Source organism: Triticum urartu, chromosome 1A (genome assembly GCF_056163025.1).
Source record: "Triticum urartu cultivar PI428250 chromosome 1A, HENAU_Tu73, whole genome shotgun sequence".
Lineage (NCBI taxonomy): Eukaryota > Viridiplantae > Streptophyta > Magnoliopsida > Poales > Poaceae > Triticum > Triticum urartu.
In genome coordinates, this window is record NC_141873.1 from 531,605,356 (window position 1) to 531,625,318 (window position 19,963).

Below are 19,963 nucleotides of genomic sequence, written 5' to 3' on the forward strand. Positions count from 1 at the left end.
CCGACCGCAACTGGAGCTTTTTGTTCCGTCAGAGGGGACGCCGATAGAGGGGGCGAGCCAGTTGCAAGCCTGACAATAGCCCCGCAACTGCAAGTGTCGCTCCCGACTGCAACTGCATGTCCCTCAGCATGCTTGCAACTGGGCTTTTGTTTTGTCAGAGGGGGCGGCGGGAGAGGGGGCGGGCCAGTTTGCATGTCCAACACTGGGCATGCAACTGCAAGTGTCACCCTCAACCACAACTGCATGTATTCTTACCTGACCGCAACTGGACTCTTTTTTGTCGGAGGAGGCGCTGGTAGAGGTGGTGGGCCAGTTGCACACACACACACACACACACACACACACGAGCCAGCCCAAAGCAATCAAGCCCAAAGAAAATCACAAACAAAAGACAACCGAGCCCACAAACAAGCCCAGCAAGCGAACAACACAGAACCAGCGACAAAACCAGCGATTAAACAGGCCGACCACATGTGGTGACGTCATTCGACTGAGACTTAACGAAGTCTCAGTTGATTGAGACGTAGACGGACCCTTTTTTAACACAATAAAGATGTAAGCGCTCATATAAACGCACATACACTCACCTCTATCAACGTACACATGCACACCCTACCTCTGTGAGCATCTCTGAGAGACTAAGTCAGCATATCATCTTGAGATTTTATGAAGTCATCATAGGCGCCTCGTAGTCGGCGGGAACGTCTCCTCCTACTGAACACGCATCGCCGAAAATCCTAAAATAAATCCAGGATAAATGCGAGCATCGGGATAAATGCTCTGTGTTTAGTACATGTCCACTCATATTTCATAATAGATCTATTTATAGTGATTTCATTTATATTTTTTTTCTATAACCAAGCCTAACTTAAGAAAAATTGACCTCAAACAAAAGTATTCCCTATGAACGAAGTATTTTTCAAGGACCCTGATAAATGTCATGGGTGTGGCATAAACACATGGCAACTCCAAATATTATGATAACAAATTTAGTGATGTGTGGATGACAAGTTTCAGTTTTTTAGGATTTTCTTTTCGGGCGACAACTTTAGTCATAAAAAATGCCAAAGTTAGAGTGCTTCGTGTCACACGTGTGGCATTTATCATTTAGGCCTCCTTTGGTTCATAGGGTAGGAAAATCATAGGAATAGAGAAGTCATAGGAAATGAGATACATGCATCTCAAATCCTATGAGTAGGAATAGGAAAGGAGATGTCTTTTGATTCACTTCATAGATTTTTTCCATTGAGTCTAGGCTAATATTTATTTTCCTATGAAATGTGGTGGATAGGAAGAATTCCTTCATAGGAATAGGATTCTATTCCTCCAAACCAAAGAGCTCTAAAGAAATTTTTTCTACAAAAGTTCAATCCTATGAAATTCCTACAAAAATCCTCTAAACCAAAGAAGGCCTTAGGTTTTTTTAAAAGGAGTTATCTATGCATGGATTGACTCTTTTTTATCATGGAGGGGACACTTATTCTGCAGAAGATTTTTTAAAGAAAGCAAGATCTGTGATCTCGCACGCCCAAACTCCCACGGAGTGTGCATCCGCCGAACAAACCAGAAAGGCTAAATTAAGATATGCTATTTTATGGTTGAAAACCATGTCTTATCTGTCAGAATTTTACTACCGATCATGCCCCACAAATCACACAAGCATTATTGCCATGCCCACCGCGAGGTTAATTTGCTGACTGACAATCTCGATTTGTTGGCTTCCCTTTGGCGCTCATTGACTAGCGTAGCTCATTCTTGCATTGTCCCATTTTTCCTGCAAAACAAGCCATGGAGGAGCAGCTTCTCGCCCTCGGCACCGGGAAGAAGGGAGACGAGGAGAGCCCGGTGCTGAGCGAGGTGAAGAAGCAGCTGCGCCTCGCCGGGCCCCTCGTCACTAGTAGAAAACAGGGTTTTGGTCTAGGCCGGGTCAGCCCATTAGTCCTGATTCAGTCTAGAACCGGGACCAATGTGGGCATTGGTCCCGATTCGTGAGTCCAGGGGGCCGGCCGGGCCAAGTGTGCCATTGGTCCCGGTTCATCTGGACCTTTTGGTCCCGGTTGGTGGGATGAACCGGGACCAATGGGCCTCGCTCCTGGCCCACCACCATTGGTCCCGGTTGGTGGCTTGAACCGGGACCAAAGGCTCCCCTTTAGTTCCGGCTCATGTCACCAACCGGGACCAATGAGGTGCCTATATATACCCCTCGCTCGCGAGCAGAGCACCTCAGTGCTCTATTTTTATCTGGCCGAGGGGGAGAGGGCTTTGTGGTGCTCTAGCTCACCTCCTATGCACATGAGGTGTTCGATGGAATGCCCGAGCCACACTACTTAAACTTTCTCCTCTCGAAGCTCGACCTCCAAGCTCCATTTTCCTCAAGATTTGTCTAGATTTAGCGGTCCGTCACGCCCCGTCCCCGTCTTCACCGCCGTCGATCACCCGCGCCGATCTTATCACCAACACCACCGTGGTGAGCCTCTTGTTCTTATCTTCTTTCTGAAAGGAAAAATATTCTTACTTGTATGTTTAGATAGATACTTGTATCATTTTCTTACATTTATTATTGCATCTTATATAGTGCGATGGTTTTGGTATCCGCCCCCGTCGGCCCTCGTCCTGTCTATGATTCGGATGTGGTATGTATATTATCTTTATAACTATTGGTTCATTTATTGTTTATGAAAATTATGCCGACCAACGTGACATAGATTTTATTTATCTAGGATGTATGTGAATCGGAAATGCCAACCGACCCTATTGTCGAGAGGTTAAATTTAGTTGAAGAAGAAAACAATTTGTTGAAGGAAAAAATAAAAAAAATTGAGGAGGAGAAGATGATATTGGAGTTGCATGTTGCGGATATCGTCGATGATCACAAGATCAAGATGGATGCAATGCGCTTGAAGATTAGAAAGATTAGAAAACATGCCATTCATACCGAGGCTTGGTATCATTATGCCGTTGGATCAATTGTTACCTTGGTTGCGATTATGATCGCATTTGTTTTCGCATTGAAATGTTTTACATAGTTTTAATGTATGGTTTAATTAATTAGATGCTCTGGAGAGCTATATGTTGTTAGATGAGAACTATGTATGCACTTTGGTTTTAATGTGATGATGAACTTCTATTAATTTGGACACTTAATTATATATAATGCACGTAGATGAACCGGCAATGGATGTACGGTGACAGACACACCCGCGAGTACATTAAGGGCGTGCATGAGTTTCTCGATGCGGCTGAGGCAAACAAGCAGAATGGTTTTATGTGTTGTCCATGCACTGAATGTGGGAATACGAGGTCTTACTCTAACCGGAAAATCCTTCACTCCCACCTGCTTTACAAGGGTTTCATGCCACACTATAATGTTTGGACGAGGCACGGAGAAAAAGGGGTTATGATGGAAGACGGCGAAGAAGAAGACTACGATGACAACTATGTGCCCCCTGAATATGGTGATGCTGCAACGGGGGGAGCTGATGAAGATCAAGAGGAACCAGACGATGTGCCCAATGATGCTGCAACGGGTGAAGCTGCTGAATATCAAGAGAAACCAGACGATGTGCCCGATGATGATGATCTCCGCCGGGTCATTGTCGATGCAAGGACGCAATGCATTAGTCAAAAGGAGAAGCTGAAGTTCGATCGCATGTTAGAGGATCACAAAAAAGGGTTATACCCCAATTGCGAAGATGGCAACACAAAGCTCGGTACCGTACTGGAATTGCTGCAGTGGAAGGCAGAGAATGCTGTGTCTGACAAAGGATTTGAGAAGCTACTGAAAATATTGAAGAAGAAGCTTCCAAAGGATAACGAATTGCCCGACAGTACATACGCAGCAAAGAAGGTCGTATGCACTCTAGGATTGGAGGTGGAGAAGATACATGCATGCCCTAATGACTGCATCCTCTACCGCGGTGCATACAAGGATCTGAACGCATGCCCGGTATGCGGTGCATTGCGGTATAAGATCAGACGAGATAACCCTGGTGATGTTGACGGTGAGCCCGCCAGGAAGAGGGTTCCTGTGAAGGTGATGTGGCATGCTCCTATAATACCACGGTTGAAATGTCTGTTCAAAAATGAAGAGCATGCCAAGTTGATGCGATGGCACAGTTGAAGGAATATGCCCTAGAGGCAATAATAAAGTTATCATTTATTTCCTTATATCATGATAAATGTTTATTATTCATGCTAGAATTGTATTAACCGGAAACATAATACATGTGTGAATACATAGACAAACAGAGTGTCACTAGTATGCCTCTACTTGACTAGCTCGTTAATCGAAGATGGTTATGTTTCCTAACCATGAACAAAAGAGTTGTTATTTGATTAACGGGATCACATCATTAGAAGAATGATGTGATTGACATGACCCATTCCATTAGCTTAGCACCCGATCGTTTAGTATGTTGCTATTGCTTTCTTCATGACTTATACATGTTCCTATGACTATGAGATTATGCAACTCCCGTTTGCCGGAGGAACACTTTGTGTGCTACCAAACGTCACAACGTAACTGGGTGATTATAAAGGTACTCTACAGGTGTCTCCAAAGGTACATGTTGGGTTGGCGTATTTCGAGATTAGGATTTGTCACTCCGATTGTCGGAGAGGTATCTCTGGGCCCTCTCGGTAATGCACATCACATAAGCCTTGCAAGCATTGCAACTAATGAGTTAGTTGTGAGATGATGTATTACGGAACGAGTAAAGAGACTTGCCGGTAACGAGATTGAACTAGGTATTAAGATACCGAAGATCGAATCTCGGGCAAGTAACATATCGATGACAAAGGGAACAATGTATGTTGTTATGCGGTCTGACCGATAAAGATCTTCGTAGAATATGTGGGAGCCAATATGAGCATCCAGGTTCCGCTATTGGTTATTGACTGGAGACGTGTCTCGGTCATGTCTACATTGTTCTCGAACCCGTAGGGTCCGCACGCTTAAGGTTTCGATGACAGTTATATTATGAGTTTATGAGTTTTGATGTACCGAAGGAGTTCGGAGTCCCGTATGAGATCGGGGACATCACGAGGAGTCTCGAAATGGTCGAGACGTAAAGATCGATATATTGGACGACTATATTCGGACATCGGAAAGGTTCCGAGTGATTCGGGTATTTTTCGGAGTACCGGAGAGTTACGGGAATACGTATTGGGCCTTATTGGGCCATACGGGAAAGAAGAAAAAGGGCCTCAAGGGTGGCCGCACCCCTCCCCTTGGTCTGGTCTGAATTGGACTAGGGAAAGGGGGCGCCCCCTTCCTTCCTTCTCCTTTTCCCTTCCTCTTTTCCTATTCCATATGGGAGGTGGAATCCTACTAGGACTAGGGAGTCCTAGTAGGACTCCACACTTGGCGCGCCCCCTCCTAGGGCCGGCCTCCTCCTCCCTTGCTCCTTTATATACGGGGGCAGGGGGGCACCTCTACACATAAGTTGATCTACGTGATCATATTCTTAGCCGTGTGCGGTGCCCCCTTTCACCATAATCCTCGATAATATTGTAGCGATGCTTAGGCGAAGCCCTGCGACGGTAGTACATCAAGATTGTCACCACGCCGTCGTGCTGACGGAACTCTTCCCCGACACTTTGCTGGATCGGAGTCCGGGGATCGTCATCGAGCTGAATGTGTGCTAGAACTCGGAGGTGCCGTAGTTTCGGTGCTTGATCGGTCGGGCCGTGAAGACGTACAACTACATCAACCACGTTGTGCTAATGCTTCCGTTGTCGATCTACAAGGGTACGTAGATCACACTCTCCCCTCTCGTTGCTATGCATCACCATGATCTTGCGTGTGCGTAGGAATTTTTTTGAAATTACTACGTTCCCCAACAGTGGCATCCGAGCCTAGGTTTTATATGTTGATGTTATATGCACGAGTAGAACACAAGTGAGTTGTGGGCGATATAAGTCATACTGCCTACCAGCATGTCATACTTTGGTTCGGCGGCATTGTTGGACGAGACGACCCGGACCAACATTACGCGTACGCTTACGCGAGACCGGTTTCCCCGACGTGCTTTGCACACAGGTGGCTTGCGGGTGATTGTCTCTCCAACTTTAGTTGAACCAAGTGTGGCTACGCCCGGTCCTTGCGAAGGTTAAAATGGAGTCTATTTGACAAACTATCGTTGTGGTTTTGATGCGTAGGTGATATTGGTTCTTACTTAAGCCCGTAGCAGCCACGTAAAACTTGCAACAACAAAGTAGAGGACGTCTAACTTGTTTTTGCAGGGCATGTTGTGATGTGATATGGTCAAGGCATGATGCTAAATTTTATTGTATGAGATGATCATGTTTTGTAACCAAGTTATCGGCAACTGGCAGGAGCCATATGGTTGTCGCTTTCTTGTATGCAATGCAATCGCGATGTAATGCTTTAGTTTATTACTAAGTGGTAGTGATAGTCATGGAAGCATAAGATTGGCGAGACGACAACGATGCTACCATGGAGATCAAGGTGTCGCGCCGGTGACGATGGTGATCACGACGGTGCTTCGAAGATGGAGATCACAAGCACAAGATGATGATGGCCATATCATATCACTTATATTGATTGCATGTGATGTTTATCTTTTATGCATCTTATCTTGCTTTGATTGACAGTAGCATTATAAGATGATCTCTCACTAAATTATCAAGAAGTGTTCTCCCTGAGTATGCACCGTTGCCAAAGTTCGTCGTGCCCAGACACCACGTGATGATCGGGTGTGATAAGCTCTACGTCCATCTACAACGGGTGCAAGCCAGTTTTTGCACACGCAGGATACTCAGGTTAAACTTGACGAGCCTAGCATATGCAGATATGGCCTCGGAACACGGAGACCGAAAGGTCGAGCGTGAATCATATAGTAGATATGATCAACATAACGATGTTCACCATTGAAAACTACTCCATTTCACGTGATGATCGGTTATGGTTTAGTTGATTTGGATCACGTGATCACTTAGAGGATTAGAGGGATGTCTATCTAAGTGGGAGTTCTTAAGTAATATGATTAATTGAACTTAAATTTATCATGAACTTAGTCCTGGTAGTATTTTGCAAATTATGTTGTAGATCAATAGCTCGCGTTGTTGCTTCCCTGTGTTTATTTTGATATGTTCCTAGAAAAAATTGTGTTGAAAGATGTTAGTAGCAATGATGCGGATTGGATCCGTGATCTGAGGTTTATCCTCATTGCTGCACAGAAGAATTATGTCCTTGATGCACCGCTAGGTGACGGACCTATTGCAGGAGCAGATGCAGATGTTATGAACGTTTGGCTAGCTCAATAAGATGACTACTTGATAGTTTAGTGCACCATGCTTAATGGCTTAGAATCGGGACTTCAAAGACGTTTTGAACGTCATGGAGCATGTGAGATGTTCCAGGAGTTGAAGTTAATATTTCAAGCAAATACCCGAGTTGGGAGATATGAAGTCTACAACAAGTTCTATAGCTAAAAGATGGAGGAGAATCGCTCAACTAGTGAGCATATGCTCAGATTGTCTGAGTACTACAATCGCTTGAATCAAGTGGGAGTTAATCTTCCAGATAAGATAGTGATTGACAGAATTCTCTAGTCACCATCACCAAGTTAGTAGAACTTCGTGATGAACTATGATATGCAAGGGATAACGAAAACGATTCCCAAGCTCTTCGTAATGCGGAAATTGACGAAGGTCCAGGTTTAGGTCCAGGTTTAGGTTTATTCTCTTGAGTAGCAACTTGCTTGCTGTTCTTTTTGAAGTTCCCCTTCTTCTTCCCTTTTCCCTTTTTCTTGAAACTAGTGGTCTTGTTGACCATCAACACTTGATGCTCCTTCTTGATTTCTACCTCCGCAGCTTTCAGCATTGCGAAGAGCTCGGGAATAGTGTTATTCATCCCTTGCATATTATAGTTCATCACGAAGCTCTTGTAGCTTGGTGGCAGTGATTGGAGAATTCTGTCAATGACGCAATCATCTGGAAGATTAACTCCCAATTGAATCAAGTGATTATTATACCCCAGACATTTTGAGTATATGCTCACTGACAGAACTGTTCTCTTCCATCTTGCAGCTATAGAACTTATTGGAGACTTCATATCTCTCAATCCGGGCATTTGCTTGAAATATGAACTTCAACTCCTGGAACATCTCATATGCTCCATGACGTTCAAAACGTCGTTGAAGTCCCGATTCTAAGCCGTAAAGCATGGCACACTGAACTATCGAGTAGTCATCAGCTTTGCTCTGCCAGACGTTCATAACATCTGGTGTTGCTCCAGCAGCAGGCCTGGCACCCAGCGGTGCTTCCAGGACGTAATTCTTCTGTGCAGCAATGAGGATAATCCTCAAGTTACGGACCCAGTCCGTGTAATTGCTACCATCATCTTTCAACTTTGCTTTCTCAAGGAACGCATTAAAATTCAATGGAACAGCAACACGAGCCATCTATCTACAATCAAGCATAAACAAGCAAGATACTATCAGGTACTAAGTTTCATGATAAATTTAGGTTCAATTAATTTACTTAAAGAACTCCCACTTAGATAGACATCCCTCTAATCCTCTAAGTGATTACGTGATCCAAATCAACTAAATCATGTCCGATCATCACGTGAGATGGAGTAGTTTCATTGGTGAACATCACCATGTTGATCATATCTACTATATGATTCACGCTCGACCTTTCAGTCTCCGTGTTCCGAGGCCATATCTGTATATGCTTGGCTCGTGAAGTATAACCTGAGTATTCCGCGCGTGCAACTGTTTTGCACCCGTTGTATTTGAACGTAGAGCCTATCACACCCGATCATCACGTGGTGTCTCAGCACGAAGAACTTTCGCAACGGTGCATACTCAGGAAGAACACTTCTTGATAATTAGTGAGAGATCATCTTATAATGCTACCGTCAAACAAAGCAAGATAAGATGCATAAACGATAAACATCACATGCAATCAATATAAGTGATATGATATGGCCATCATCATCTTGTGCTTGTGATCTCCATCTTTGAAGCACCGTCGTGATCACCATCATCACCGGCGCGACACCTTGATCTCCATGGTAGCATCGTTGTCGTCTCGCCAATCTTATGCTTCCACGACTATCGCTACCGCTTAGTGATAAAGTAAAGCATTACAGCGCGATTGCATTGCATACAATAAAGCGACAACCATATGGCTCCTGCCAGTTGCCGATAACTCGGTTACAAAACATGATCATCTCATACAATAAAATTTAGCATCATGTCTTGACCATATCACATCACAACATGCCCTGCAAAAACAAGTTAGATGTCCTCTACTTTGTTGTTGCAAGTTTTACGTGGCTGCTACGGGATTAAGCAAGAACCAATCTTACCTACGCATCAAAACCACAACGATAGTTTGTCAAGTTGGTGATGTTTTAACCTTCGCAAGGACCGGGCGTAGCCACACTCGGTTCAACTAAAGTTGGAGAAATTGTCACCCGCAAGCCACCTATGTGCAAAGCACATCGGGAGAACCAGTCTCGCGTAAGCGTACGCGTAATGTCGGTCCGGGCCGCTTCGTCCAACAATACCGCCGAACCAAAGTATGACATGCTGGTAAGTAGTATGACTTATATCGCCCACAACTCACTTGTGTTCTACTCGTGCATATAACATCAACATATAAAACCTAGGCTCTGATGCCACTGTTGGGGAACGTAGTAATTTCAAAAAAATTCCTACGCACACGCAAGATCATGGTGATGCATAGCAACGAGAGGGGGAGAGTGTGATCTACGTACCCTTGTAGATCGACAACGGAAGCGTTTGGTTGATGTAGTCGTACGTCTCCACGGCCCGACCGATCAAGCACCGAAACTACGGCACCTCCGAGTTCTAGCACACGTTCAGCTCGATGACGATCCCCGGACTCCGATCCAGCAAAGTGTCGGGGAAGAGTTCCGTCAGCACGACGGCGTGGTGACGATCTTGATGTACTGCCGTCGCAGGGCTTCGCCTAAGCACTGCTACAATATTATCGAGGACTATGGTGGAAGGGGGCACCGCACACGGCTAATAATATGATCACGTGGATCAACTTGTGTCCATGGGGTGCCTCTTGCCTCCGTATATAAAGGATCCAAGGGGGGGTGCGGCCGGCCCTAGTAGGAGGCGCGCAGGAGGACCACTTCGTCCAACAATACCGCTGAACCAAAGTATGACATGCTGGTAAGTAGTATGACTTATATCGCCCACAACTCACTTGTGTTCTACTCGTGCATATAACATCAACATATAAAACCTAGGCTCTGATGCCACTGTTGGGGAACGTAGTAATTTCAAAAAAATTCCTACGCACACGCAAGATCATGGTGATGCATAGCAACGAGAGGGGGAGAGTGTGATCTACGTACCCTTGTAGATCGACAACGGAAGCGTTTGGTTGATGTAGTCGTACGTCTCCACGGCCCGACCGATCAAGCACCGAAACTACGGCACCTCCGAGTTCTAGCACACGTTCAGCTCGATGACGATCCCCGGACTCCGATCCAGCAAAGTTTCGGGGAAGAGTTCCGTCAGCACGACGGCGTGGTGACGATCTTGATGTACTGCCGTCGCAGGGCTTCGCCTAAGCACTGCTACAATATTATCGAGGACTATGGTGGAAGGGGGCACCGCACACGGCTAATAATATGATCACGTGGATCAACTTGTGTCCATGGGGTGCCTCTTGCCTCCGTATATAAAGGATCCAAGGGGGGGGGGGTGCGGCCGGCCCTAGTAGGAGGTGCGCAGGAGGACCACTTCGTCCAACAATACCGCTGAACCAAAGTATGACATGCTGGTAAGTAGTATGACTTATATCGCCCACAACTCACTTGTGTTCTTCTCGTGCATATAACATCAACATATAAAACCTAGGCTCTGATGCCACTGTTGGGGAACGTAGTAATTTCAAAAAAATTCCTACGCACACGCAAGATCATGGTGATGCATAGCAACGAGAGGGGGAGAGTGTGATCTACGTACCCTTGTAGATCGACAACGGAAGCGTTTGGTTGATGTAGTCGTACGTCTCCACGGCCCGACCGATCAAGCACCGAAACTACGGCACCTCCGAGTTCTAGCACACGTTCAGCTCGATGACGATCCCCGAACTCCGATCCAGCAAAGTTTCGGGGAAGAGTTCCGTCAGCACGACGGCGTGGTGACGATCTTGATGTACTGCCGTCGCAGGGCTTCGCCTAAGCACTGCTACAATATTATCGAGGACTATGGTGGAAGGGGGCACCGCACACGGCTAATAATATGATCACGTGGATCAACTTGTGTCCATGGGGTGCCTCTTGCCTCCGTATATAAAGGATCCAAGGGGGGGGTGCGGCCGGCCCTAGTAGGAGGCGCGCAGGAGGAGTCCTACTCCTACCGGGAGTAGGACTCCCCTCCCTTTCCTTGTCCAATTAGGAGAGGGGGAAGGAAGGGAGAGAGGAGAGGGGGGCGCCGCCCCTCCCTCCTTATACAATTCGGACTAGGGGGAGAGGGGGCGCGCGGCCTGCCCTGGCAGCCCCTCCTCTTCTCCACTTTAGGCCCATGAGGCCCATTAACCCCCCGGGGGGTTCCGGTAACCCCCCGGTGCTCCGTCCCCGGAACACTTCCGGTGTCCGAATATAGCCGTCCAATATATCAATCTTTATGTCTTGACCATTTCGAGACTCCTCGTCATGTCCGTGATCACATCCGGGACTTCGAACTAACTTCGGTACATCAAACTCATAATATAACTGTCATCGAAACCTTAAGCGTGCGGACCCTACGGGTTCGAGAATAATGTAGACATGACCGAGACACGTCTCCGGTCAATAACCAATAGCGGAACCTGGATGCTCATATTGGCTCCTACATATTCTACGAAGATCTTTATCGGTCAGACCGCATAACAACATACGTTGTTCCCTTTGTCATCGGTATGTTACTTGCCCGAGATTCGATCGTCGGTATCTCAATACCTAGTTCAATCTCGTTACCGACAAGTCTCTTTACTCGTTCCGTAATACATCATCTCGCAACTAACTCATTAGTTGCAATGCTTGCAAGGCTTATGTGATGTGCATTACCGAGAGGGCCCAGAGATACCTCTCCGACAATCGGAGTGACAAATCCTAATCTCGAAATACGCCAACCCAACATGTACCTTTGGAGACACCTGTAGAGTACCTTTATAATCACCCATTTACGTTGTGACGTTTGGTAGCACACAAAGTGTTCCTCCGGCAAACGGGAGTTGCATAATCTCATAGTCATAGGAACATGTATAAGTCATGAAGAAAGCAATAGCAACATACTAAACGATCGGGTGCTAAGCTAATGGAATGGGTCATGTCAATCAGATCATTCAACTAATGATGTGATCCCGTTAATCAAATGACAACTCTTTGTCCATGGTTAGGAAACACAACCATCTTTGATTAATGAGCTAGTCAAGTAGAGGCATACTAGTGACACTCTGTTTGTCTATGTATTCACACATGTATTATGTTTCCGGTTAATACAATTCTAGCATGAATAATAAACATTTATCATGATATAAGGAAATAAATAATAACTTTATTATTGCCTCTAGGGCATATTTCCTTCATGTCCTAGTTCATCTAGTCGACGAGATTGTCATCCTGGGGCCCGTATTTCTACATAATATGTTCCCCTTTGAGAGGTTCATGGGAGTCCTAAAGAAATATGTCTGTAATCGCGCTAGGCCAGAAGGAAGCATCTCCATGGGCCATCAAACAGAGGATGTTATCGGGTTTTGTGTTGACTTCATTCCTGGCCTTAACAAGATAGGTCTCCCTAAATCGCGATATGAGGGGAGGAAAAAGGAGAGGAAAAAGGAAAATAAGAAGAGGAAGAAAGGAGAAGAAGAGGAGAGGAAGAAGGGGAAAAATAAATAAGAAAAAGAAAAAAAAGAAGAGGAGAAGAAGAAAGGAATAGAGGAGAAGAAGAGAAAATAGAATATATTCTATTTTCTCTTCTTCTCCTCTATTCCTTTCTTCTTCTCCTCTTTTTTTTCTTCTTTTTTTCTTCGATCTTCTCCTCTAGATATTGCTTTCTTCTTCTCCTCTTTTTATTTCAGGGTCGTCTAGGGGTCGAGGGTTCCAGGGTCGTCGAGGGTTCGAGGGGTCGAGGATCGCCGAGGGGTCGAGAGAGGTTTCCTAGTGTCAAAGTATTGAAGAAATCCATGGCTTCATCATTAGCCGGAAGTAACCAGGGCATGACGAAGTCCTCCAAAGTTATTTTGGAATGGTGTCCCGGATAGGATAATTTGCCTTTTTGTATGAATTTCAGCAAAGGCCTTCCAAATAACGATATTTGGAAGGTGTTGCTGAACTTTGTACCAAAAAGCGAATTATCTTATCTGGGACTCCGTTCCAAAATATCTTTGGAGAGCTTCGTACCATCATGCACATGTTACTTTCGCCTAATGATGAAGACATGGTTTTGTTGAATCCTTTTACACTAGGCAACCTTCCGACCCCTCGACGATCCTCTCGAACATGAGAGGAAGAACAGGATAAAAAAAGAAGAGGAAGAAGAAAAAAAGAGGAGAAGAAAGAATAGAGGAGTTCTTCTCCTCTATTCTTTCTTCTCCTCTTTTTTTCTTCTTCTTCCTCTTTTTTTATCAGGAACGAGGGTCGTCGAGGGACGTATAGATGTAGTGTCGTTGTTGTCGATATATACCCCCTCCCGATAGCTTCAACACGTGGGGGGGGGGTCAAGGCCACTAATTAATATATATGATTCCTTACTATGATTAGGTAGCTAGTTCTATGTTTGGCACTAATATATCCATCTGTCATGTTTGAATAATAATTGTCATGTTGTAAATATTTGTAGAAACTATGGACACCGCCCTAGACGAAGCAAAAGAAGCGTTGTTGAGGGACATAATCGCAGAAGGAAGTGATGCCGTCTCGTTGTTTCTCAACGACACCGATGGTCTGGAAGGAGAGGGTGAACAAGCTGGCTATGGTGACCTAATGCCGGTGCAAGAAGAAGAACATGAGGACAGCTCCGGTGACCCAATGCCGGTGCAAGAAGGAGACCGTGATGACGGCTCCGGTGACCGAATCGAGTCCGGCCAGGTATATATATTAGTTAAGCCTGTGCTGACTAGCTGATTGATGCATTCATTGTTTTGGTATGTACACATATTAATTAAGTCTTTGTTCTTTTTTCTAGCCCTCCGGATCGAGCACAACTTCGGTAAAGAGACGAGGCCCGAAGAAAAAGTTGAGCTCGGATGAAAAGTTTGAGATCATAGCAATCGCGCCTGACGGCCAACCGATTGAACCCATCCAAACAAAGAGCGCATTTGTTGCTCAGTGCGGGGTTCTGGTTAGGGACAAGATCCCGATAAGCATCCAGCAATGGTTTAAGCCGACTACAGAAGACCCTGAGGTGTCTTATGTCAATGATATGCAGAAAAGTGATCTTTGGACTGAGCTGAAGTCAAATTTCACCCTACCGCCAGAGGATAATCCAGAGAACCCAGTTAAAGAGCGAGTAATCAAGTCTTTTGCTTTTAAGAGGATGGCAGAACTATTCAGGGGGTGGAAGAAAGAGCTGAATAAGTTTGTCGAAAATAATGAGACACCAGAATTCAAGGGCAGATATGAGAAGATCAGAGATCACTGGCCCGCATTTGTGGCCCACAAGACATCGGAAAAGAGTAAGAAGATGTCGGCGACAAACAAGCAAAATGCTGCGAAGAAGATGCTTCACCATCGCACGGGGTCAGGTGGCTACCTCGTAGCCCGGCCTAAGTGGGCCAAGACTGAGAATGATCTGGTTGATAAAGGGATCGAACCGGAGACAATTAGCTGGCCAGACCGTTGCCGGACTTGGTTCTTCGGGGCTGGCGGAACCTTGGACCCTGTAACAGGGAAGTGCATTTGGACGAACGATCAAATGGACATACCAGTCAGGAAGCTTAAGCAGTATATCGAAGCACCGCAGCAAGGGAAGTTCTTTCCAGACAGAGAGAACGACGAGCTCACAATGGCCCTCGGGAATCCTGAGCACCCTGGACGGACACGAGGCACGCCAGGCTCCATTCCGTGGAAGGTTGGGTTTCCGGACGCAGGCGGTTACAAATCCCATGAGAGGAGGAAAAAAGTGCAGCAGACCCAAATGCAGGCGCTGCAAGAAAGGGTAGACGCGATAGAGGAACGAGAAGCAAATCGCAGCAAACGTACTGTCGAAGCCTCCCCCGAAGCTACCCCGCCATCTCAGCGCAGAAGCAGCGTGGCTTCCACCGAGCTGCTTCAGCCGGAGCATGCCTTGATGGCTCCTACCAGCTATCCCGTGGATGCTATCACGGAGTCTCAAAATTGCCACCTTATGACGCAATGGATGAATTTGAAGGTCAAGGCGGTTGTTGGCTCTGTTTATCCTACTGAACCCGGCGCAACTTTTCACTACCGGCCGATTCCAGAAGGATATGCTAGGGTGATGGTGGATGAAATAACGGAGGGATTTGAGGACCTCCAGCTTGACCACCCTACCGGTGAAGGGGAGACTCGGCTGGGGTCTGCTCTGAAGACTCCATGCCTATGGCGGAAGGAGCTCATCAACCTTCCGAACTGGACGCCTCCGCCTCCTCCTCCTCCTCCTCCGGCGAGTCAGGGCACTCCGCCTCCTCCACCGCCTCCTCCTCCGACGAGTGACGATCAGGGCCCTCGGCCGGCTCCTTCTCCGGCGCGTGGCGGCACTCCGCCTCCTTCTCCGCCTGCGCCGATGCGCCCGAGCAGCCAGCCTCCTCCTTCTCCGCCTCGTCAGCAAGGGCGGAAGAGACCTGCCGCCGCTCCAGCTGCTCCGGCGCGTCATAGTCCTTCTCCTCCGCCTCGTAAGCAAGTAAAGAAGACAACCGCTCCGTCTGCTCGGTCGGCGTCTAGTAGTACAACCAGAGGCGGGAGAACATACAGATTCGGTCCTTCTCTGAAGACTCCAGAGAAGTTACCATATGAGAGGACCCCGGAGGAGAACGCCGAGATCGCGCGAACCGAAGTGGATGACTGGTTTCAAGGGTTGAGAGCAAAGAGACATCCACCTCCGGATGAGAAGGTAGATCCGGTGAAAGTGAAGCGCACTCTGGCTGCTCTGGCAAAACCACCCAAGTCTCCGCCGAAAGGCAACTATGAGCGCATTATTGCAAAGACATGGGCCGAAGTGGAGCGGTCGGGAAGTACAGTCAGTGATCAAAGGCTGAAAGAACGACGAGCAGCTGGGAAACAAATTGCCCAGCTCGGCGAACAAGCGAAGCAATCGTGCCCCCCCTCAAGGTGCCTAGCGACATCGTCGATCCGAGGATGGTGCCCGGTTATGGCAATGTTGACGATTACCTGCCCGACGATGTACATTATGATACCATGGAGGTGCAGATACACAGATACGAGTACGGGAAGCCTCTCGTCAAAGATGAAAAATCTTTAACAACGATGATGCGAAGATTACATGATTGGTACTTGAAAATCTGCAGAGAGTCTGGGGGGAGGAGTACTTTGTATGCGAGAGTTAAACCGGAGCATGACCTCGTTGGAATTGAACTGTTGCCTATTCCATTTGAGGAGTTCTATCAGTTTTTCAATCAATTGGCCCTCGATAAAACAACGATCACCTGCTACTGTCTGTAAGTACTACTACTTCTGTCATTAAGTCTCTCTATATAGCTCATCTCTTTCATTGCATGTATTTATAATTATCCTCACTATATTATGCAGAATGAAGATCGCCGAATTGAAGAAAAGACAAATCGGTGATATTGGGTTCGTTAACACATATCTCATAGATGCAACTGAGGTTCAACATCGTCCCGGAGATACCGAGGCCAACTTGCTACGATCATTCAAAAAAATGAAAACAAAGATATAATACTCTTTCCTTACAACTTCAAGTGAGTGTTACTGTCTTGTGCATATTCGGTTTCCCTTATATATTAGTCCAGGTTATAGTAATGTAATTGATGAGTTATGCATGCGTGTGCAGTTTCCACTATATTCTCCTAGAGGTTAGGCTTGAGTAGGGAGTAGTAACCGTCTTGGACTCTAAACGAAAAGATCCCCAGGAGTATGCGGACATGACTGAAATCCTCAAGAAGTAAGTTAAATCGATCATTATCCACCATATCAGCAACTTTGTTCATTTCCTGATATCAAGTAATTGTTTTCTTTGTCCGGCAGGGTTTGGAGAAAATTCACCAGAAAAGTTCCGGGACTGCCGAAGGAGCTGGAATTTAGACACCCGAAAGTAAGTACTATAGTAGCATGTTCCGCGCATCTCCTAGTGATTCAAGCGCTACTTTCATCAATACCATTTAGCATTCTTGCTTATCAGTTTGATTGACCTCTATTTCTTGTAAAGTGGTTGTGGCAGGAAAAAGGGAATGATTTCTGTGAATACTATGTCTGCGAGTCCATCCGCCACACGACCTGTGAGCGGGGCGGGTACTCTGACGAACAATATGAAGTACGTAAATAACAACATTCACAATTTTATTTTATTACCATCATTTGTATTGAGTTTCATTCATTCATATATATATGTATTGACCCCCTTCTTCAAATTAGATGTTTCGGAAGCGGGATGAACTCCTAGCACCAGCTCGCATGCGAGCAATTCAAGAGGAATTGGCGGCATTCTTTCTTGACCAAGTGATTGCTGAAGACGGAGAATACTATGTGGACCATGAGTCCGTATGATTATATTTGTAAGAGATAATTATTGTATATATGTAGCCAGTAGTGTCGGATAGATATACGAGAACTTGTTGTTCGACCAATCTCTCGGAGAAGGAGAGGTGGTCGATATCACTTCTCTCTGTATACATATATGTTCATGACGATCTTCTGTTTCCTTCGTTTGCTTACTAGCTAACTAGCGTGTCTAGTCCTCTCTATACGTATGTATAGTACGTAGCGATGACCAAGCACGGACATAAGGGAGGACACTTCTCTCTATTAATTATAGCTAACTAACACAATATATGAAACACCTAAATTAAACCCCCAAAACCCCCAACCCCCCCTTCTTTCAAAAACAAAAACAAAAACTCCAGCCACAGAAATGCTGACGCGTGGATGCCTATTGATCCCGGTTGGTGCCACCAACCGGGACCAAAGGGTCTCCTGCCTGGGCTCTGCGCACTACCCACGTGGAGGCCCATCAGTCCCGGTTCTGGATTGAACCGGGACTAAAGGTACAGGGCATTAGTACCGACACTTTAGTCCCGGTTCAGGAATCGGGACTAAAGACCCTTACAAACCGGGACTATAGGCCCTTTTTCTACCAGTGCGTCGTCGGCTGCCTCCTGCATAACGTGGTCCAGATGATCTCCGTCATGTTCGTCGGCCACCTCGGCGAGCTCGCGCTCTCCGCCGCCTCCATGGCCACCTCCTTCGCCAACGTCACCGGCTTCAGCTTGCTGGCCGGCATGGCGTGCAGCCTGGACACGCTGTGCGGGCAGGCGTACGGCGCCGGCCAGCACCGCATGCTGGGCGTGTACAAGCAGCGGGCGATGCTGGTGCTGACCCTGGCGAGCGTGCCCGTGGCGGCGATCTGGGCGTACACGGGCCGGATCCTGCTCCTGCTCGGGCAGGACCCGGAGATCGCGGCGGGCGCCGGCGGCTACATCCGGTGGATGATCCCGGCGCTGCTGGCGTACGGCCCGCTGCAGCGCCACGTCCGGTTCCTGCAGACGCAGAACGTGGTGGTGCCCGTGATGCTCAGCTCCGGCGCCACCGCGCTGAGCCACCCGCTGGTGTGCTGGGCGCTGGTGCACGGGCTCCGCATGGGGAGCAAGGGCGCCGCCCTCGCCAACGCCGTCTCCTTCCTCACCAACCTCTCCATCCTCGCGCTCTACGTCCGGCTCTCGCCGTCCTGCACGAGCACCTGGACCGGCTTCTCCCGCGACGCCTTCCGCGGCCTCGCCGGGTTCCTCAAGCTCGCCGTGCCGTCCGCTCTCATGGTCTGGTGAGAACTGAGCCCAGCAAGCCTGGCATTGCACGATGCGCTTGATGATCTGAAATTTACTAGGCTCAAATGGTCGATGCAGCATGGAGTGGTGGTCGTTCGAGCTGCTGGTGCTGCTCTCGGGTCTGCTCCCCAACCCCAAGCTGGAGACGGCGGTCCTGTCCATCTGCCTGAACACCAACTCCCTGGCGTTCATGGCGCCGCTGGGGCTCCGCGGTGCCATAAGCACGCGCGTGTCGAACGAGCTCGGGGCGGGGCGGCCGGCGGCGCGCGTGGTGATGCTGCTGGCGCTGGCGGTGGGCGCGTCGGAGGGGCTGGTGATGCTGCTGGCGCGCAACGTGTGGGGGTACGCCTACAGCAACGAGGCGGAGGTGGCCGGCTACGTCGCCCGGATGATGCCCGTCCTCGCCATGTCCGTCGTCTTCGACGGCCTCCAGTGCGTCCTCTCAGGTACAAACAAACAAACCAACCAACCATTAGACCATCAGTACGCATTCTGTTGTTGCCTACTTTGGCTGCAGGCGTTGTCAGGGGCTGCGGGCAGCAGAAGATGGCCGCGTTCGGCAACCTCGGGGCGTACTACCTCGTCGGCATTCCCGCGGCCTTCTTCTTCGCCTTCGTCTTCCACCTTGGAGGAATGGTAGTGCCTCTCTCCCTCTCTGTTTCATAAACCTATTTCGTCTTCCATTTTTACAGTAATTAAAAGATGTACTCCAGCTTGGAGTAAAACTATTTCGTCTTCTGGATCTGGATCAGGGGCTGTGGTTCGGGATATGGTGCGGTCTGGTGGTGCAGATGCTCTCGCTCCTCGCCATTTCCGAGTGCGCGACCGACTGGGACAAAGAGGTAGGCCTGCACCTGCATTCTGCACGGCGTTTGCTCTGGTTTCTTCATCTTGTTCTGAATGCCAGCACTGCGTTTGCAGGCGGTGAAGGCAAATGACAGAGCCTTCACTTCTTCGCTGCCTCAAGATATGTCAACGTGAGAAGCTC

The 19,963-nt window shown here is 47.6% G+C and overlaps 1 protein-coding gene across 1 annotated transcript; it reads left to right on the forward strand.

Moving 5' to 3' along the window:
- The first annotated feature begins 1,788 nt into the window (after nucleotides 1–1,788).
- Nucleotides 1,789–19,956, forward strand: LOC125525973 (protein DETOXIFICATION 16). Its single transcript, XM_048690979.2, has 6 exons — nucleotides 1,789–1,890; nucleotides 18,292–18,971; nucleotides 19,054–19,421; nucleotides 19,493–19,611; nucleotides 19,728–19,817; nucleotides 19,897–19,956. Exons 1-6 carry the CDS (start codon nucleotides 1,789–1,791, stop codon nucleotides 19,954–19,956), a joined length of 1,419 nt encoding a protein of 472 aa, XP_048546936.2.
- The last annotated feature ends 7 nt before the right edge of the window (nucleotides 19,957–19,963 follow it).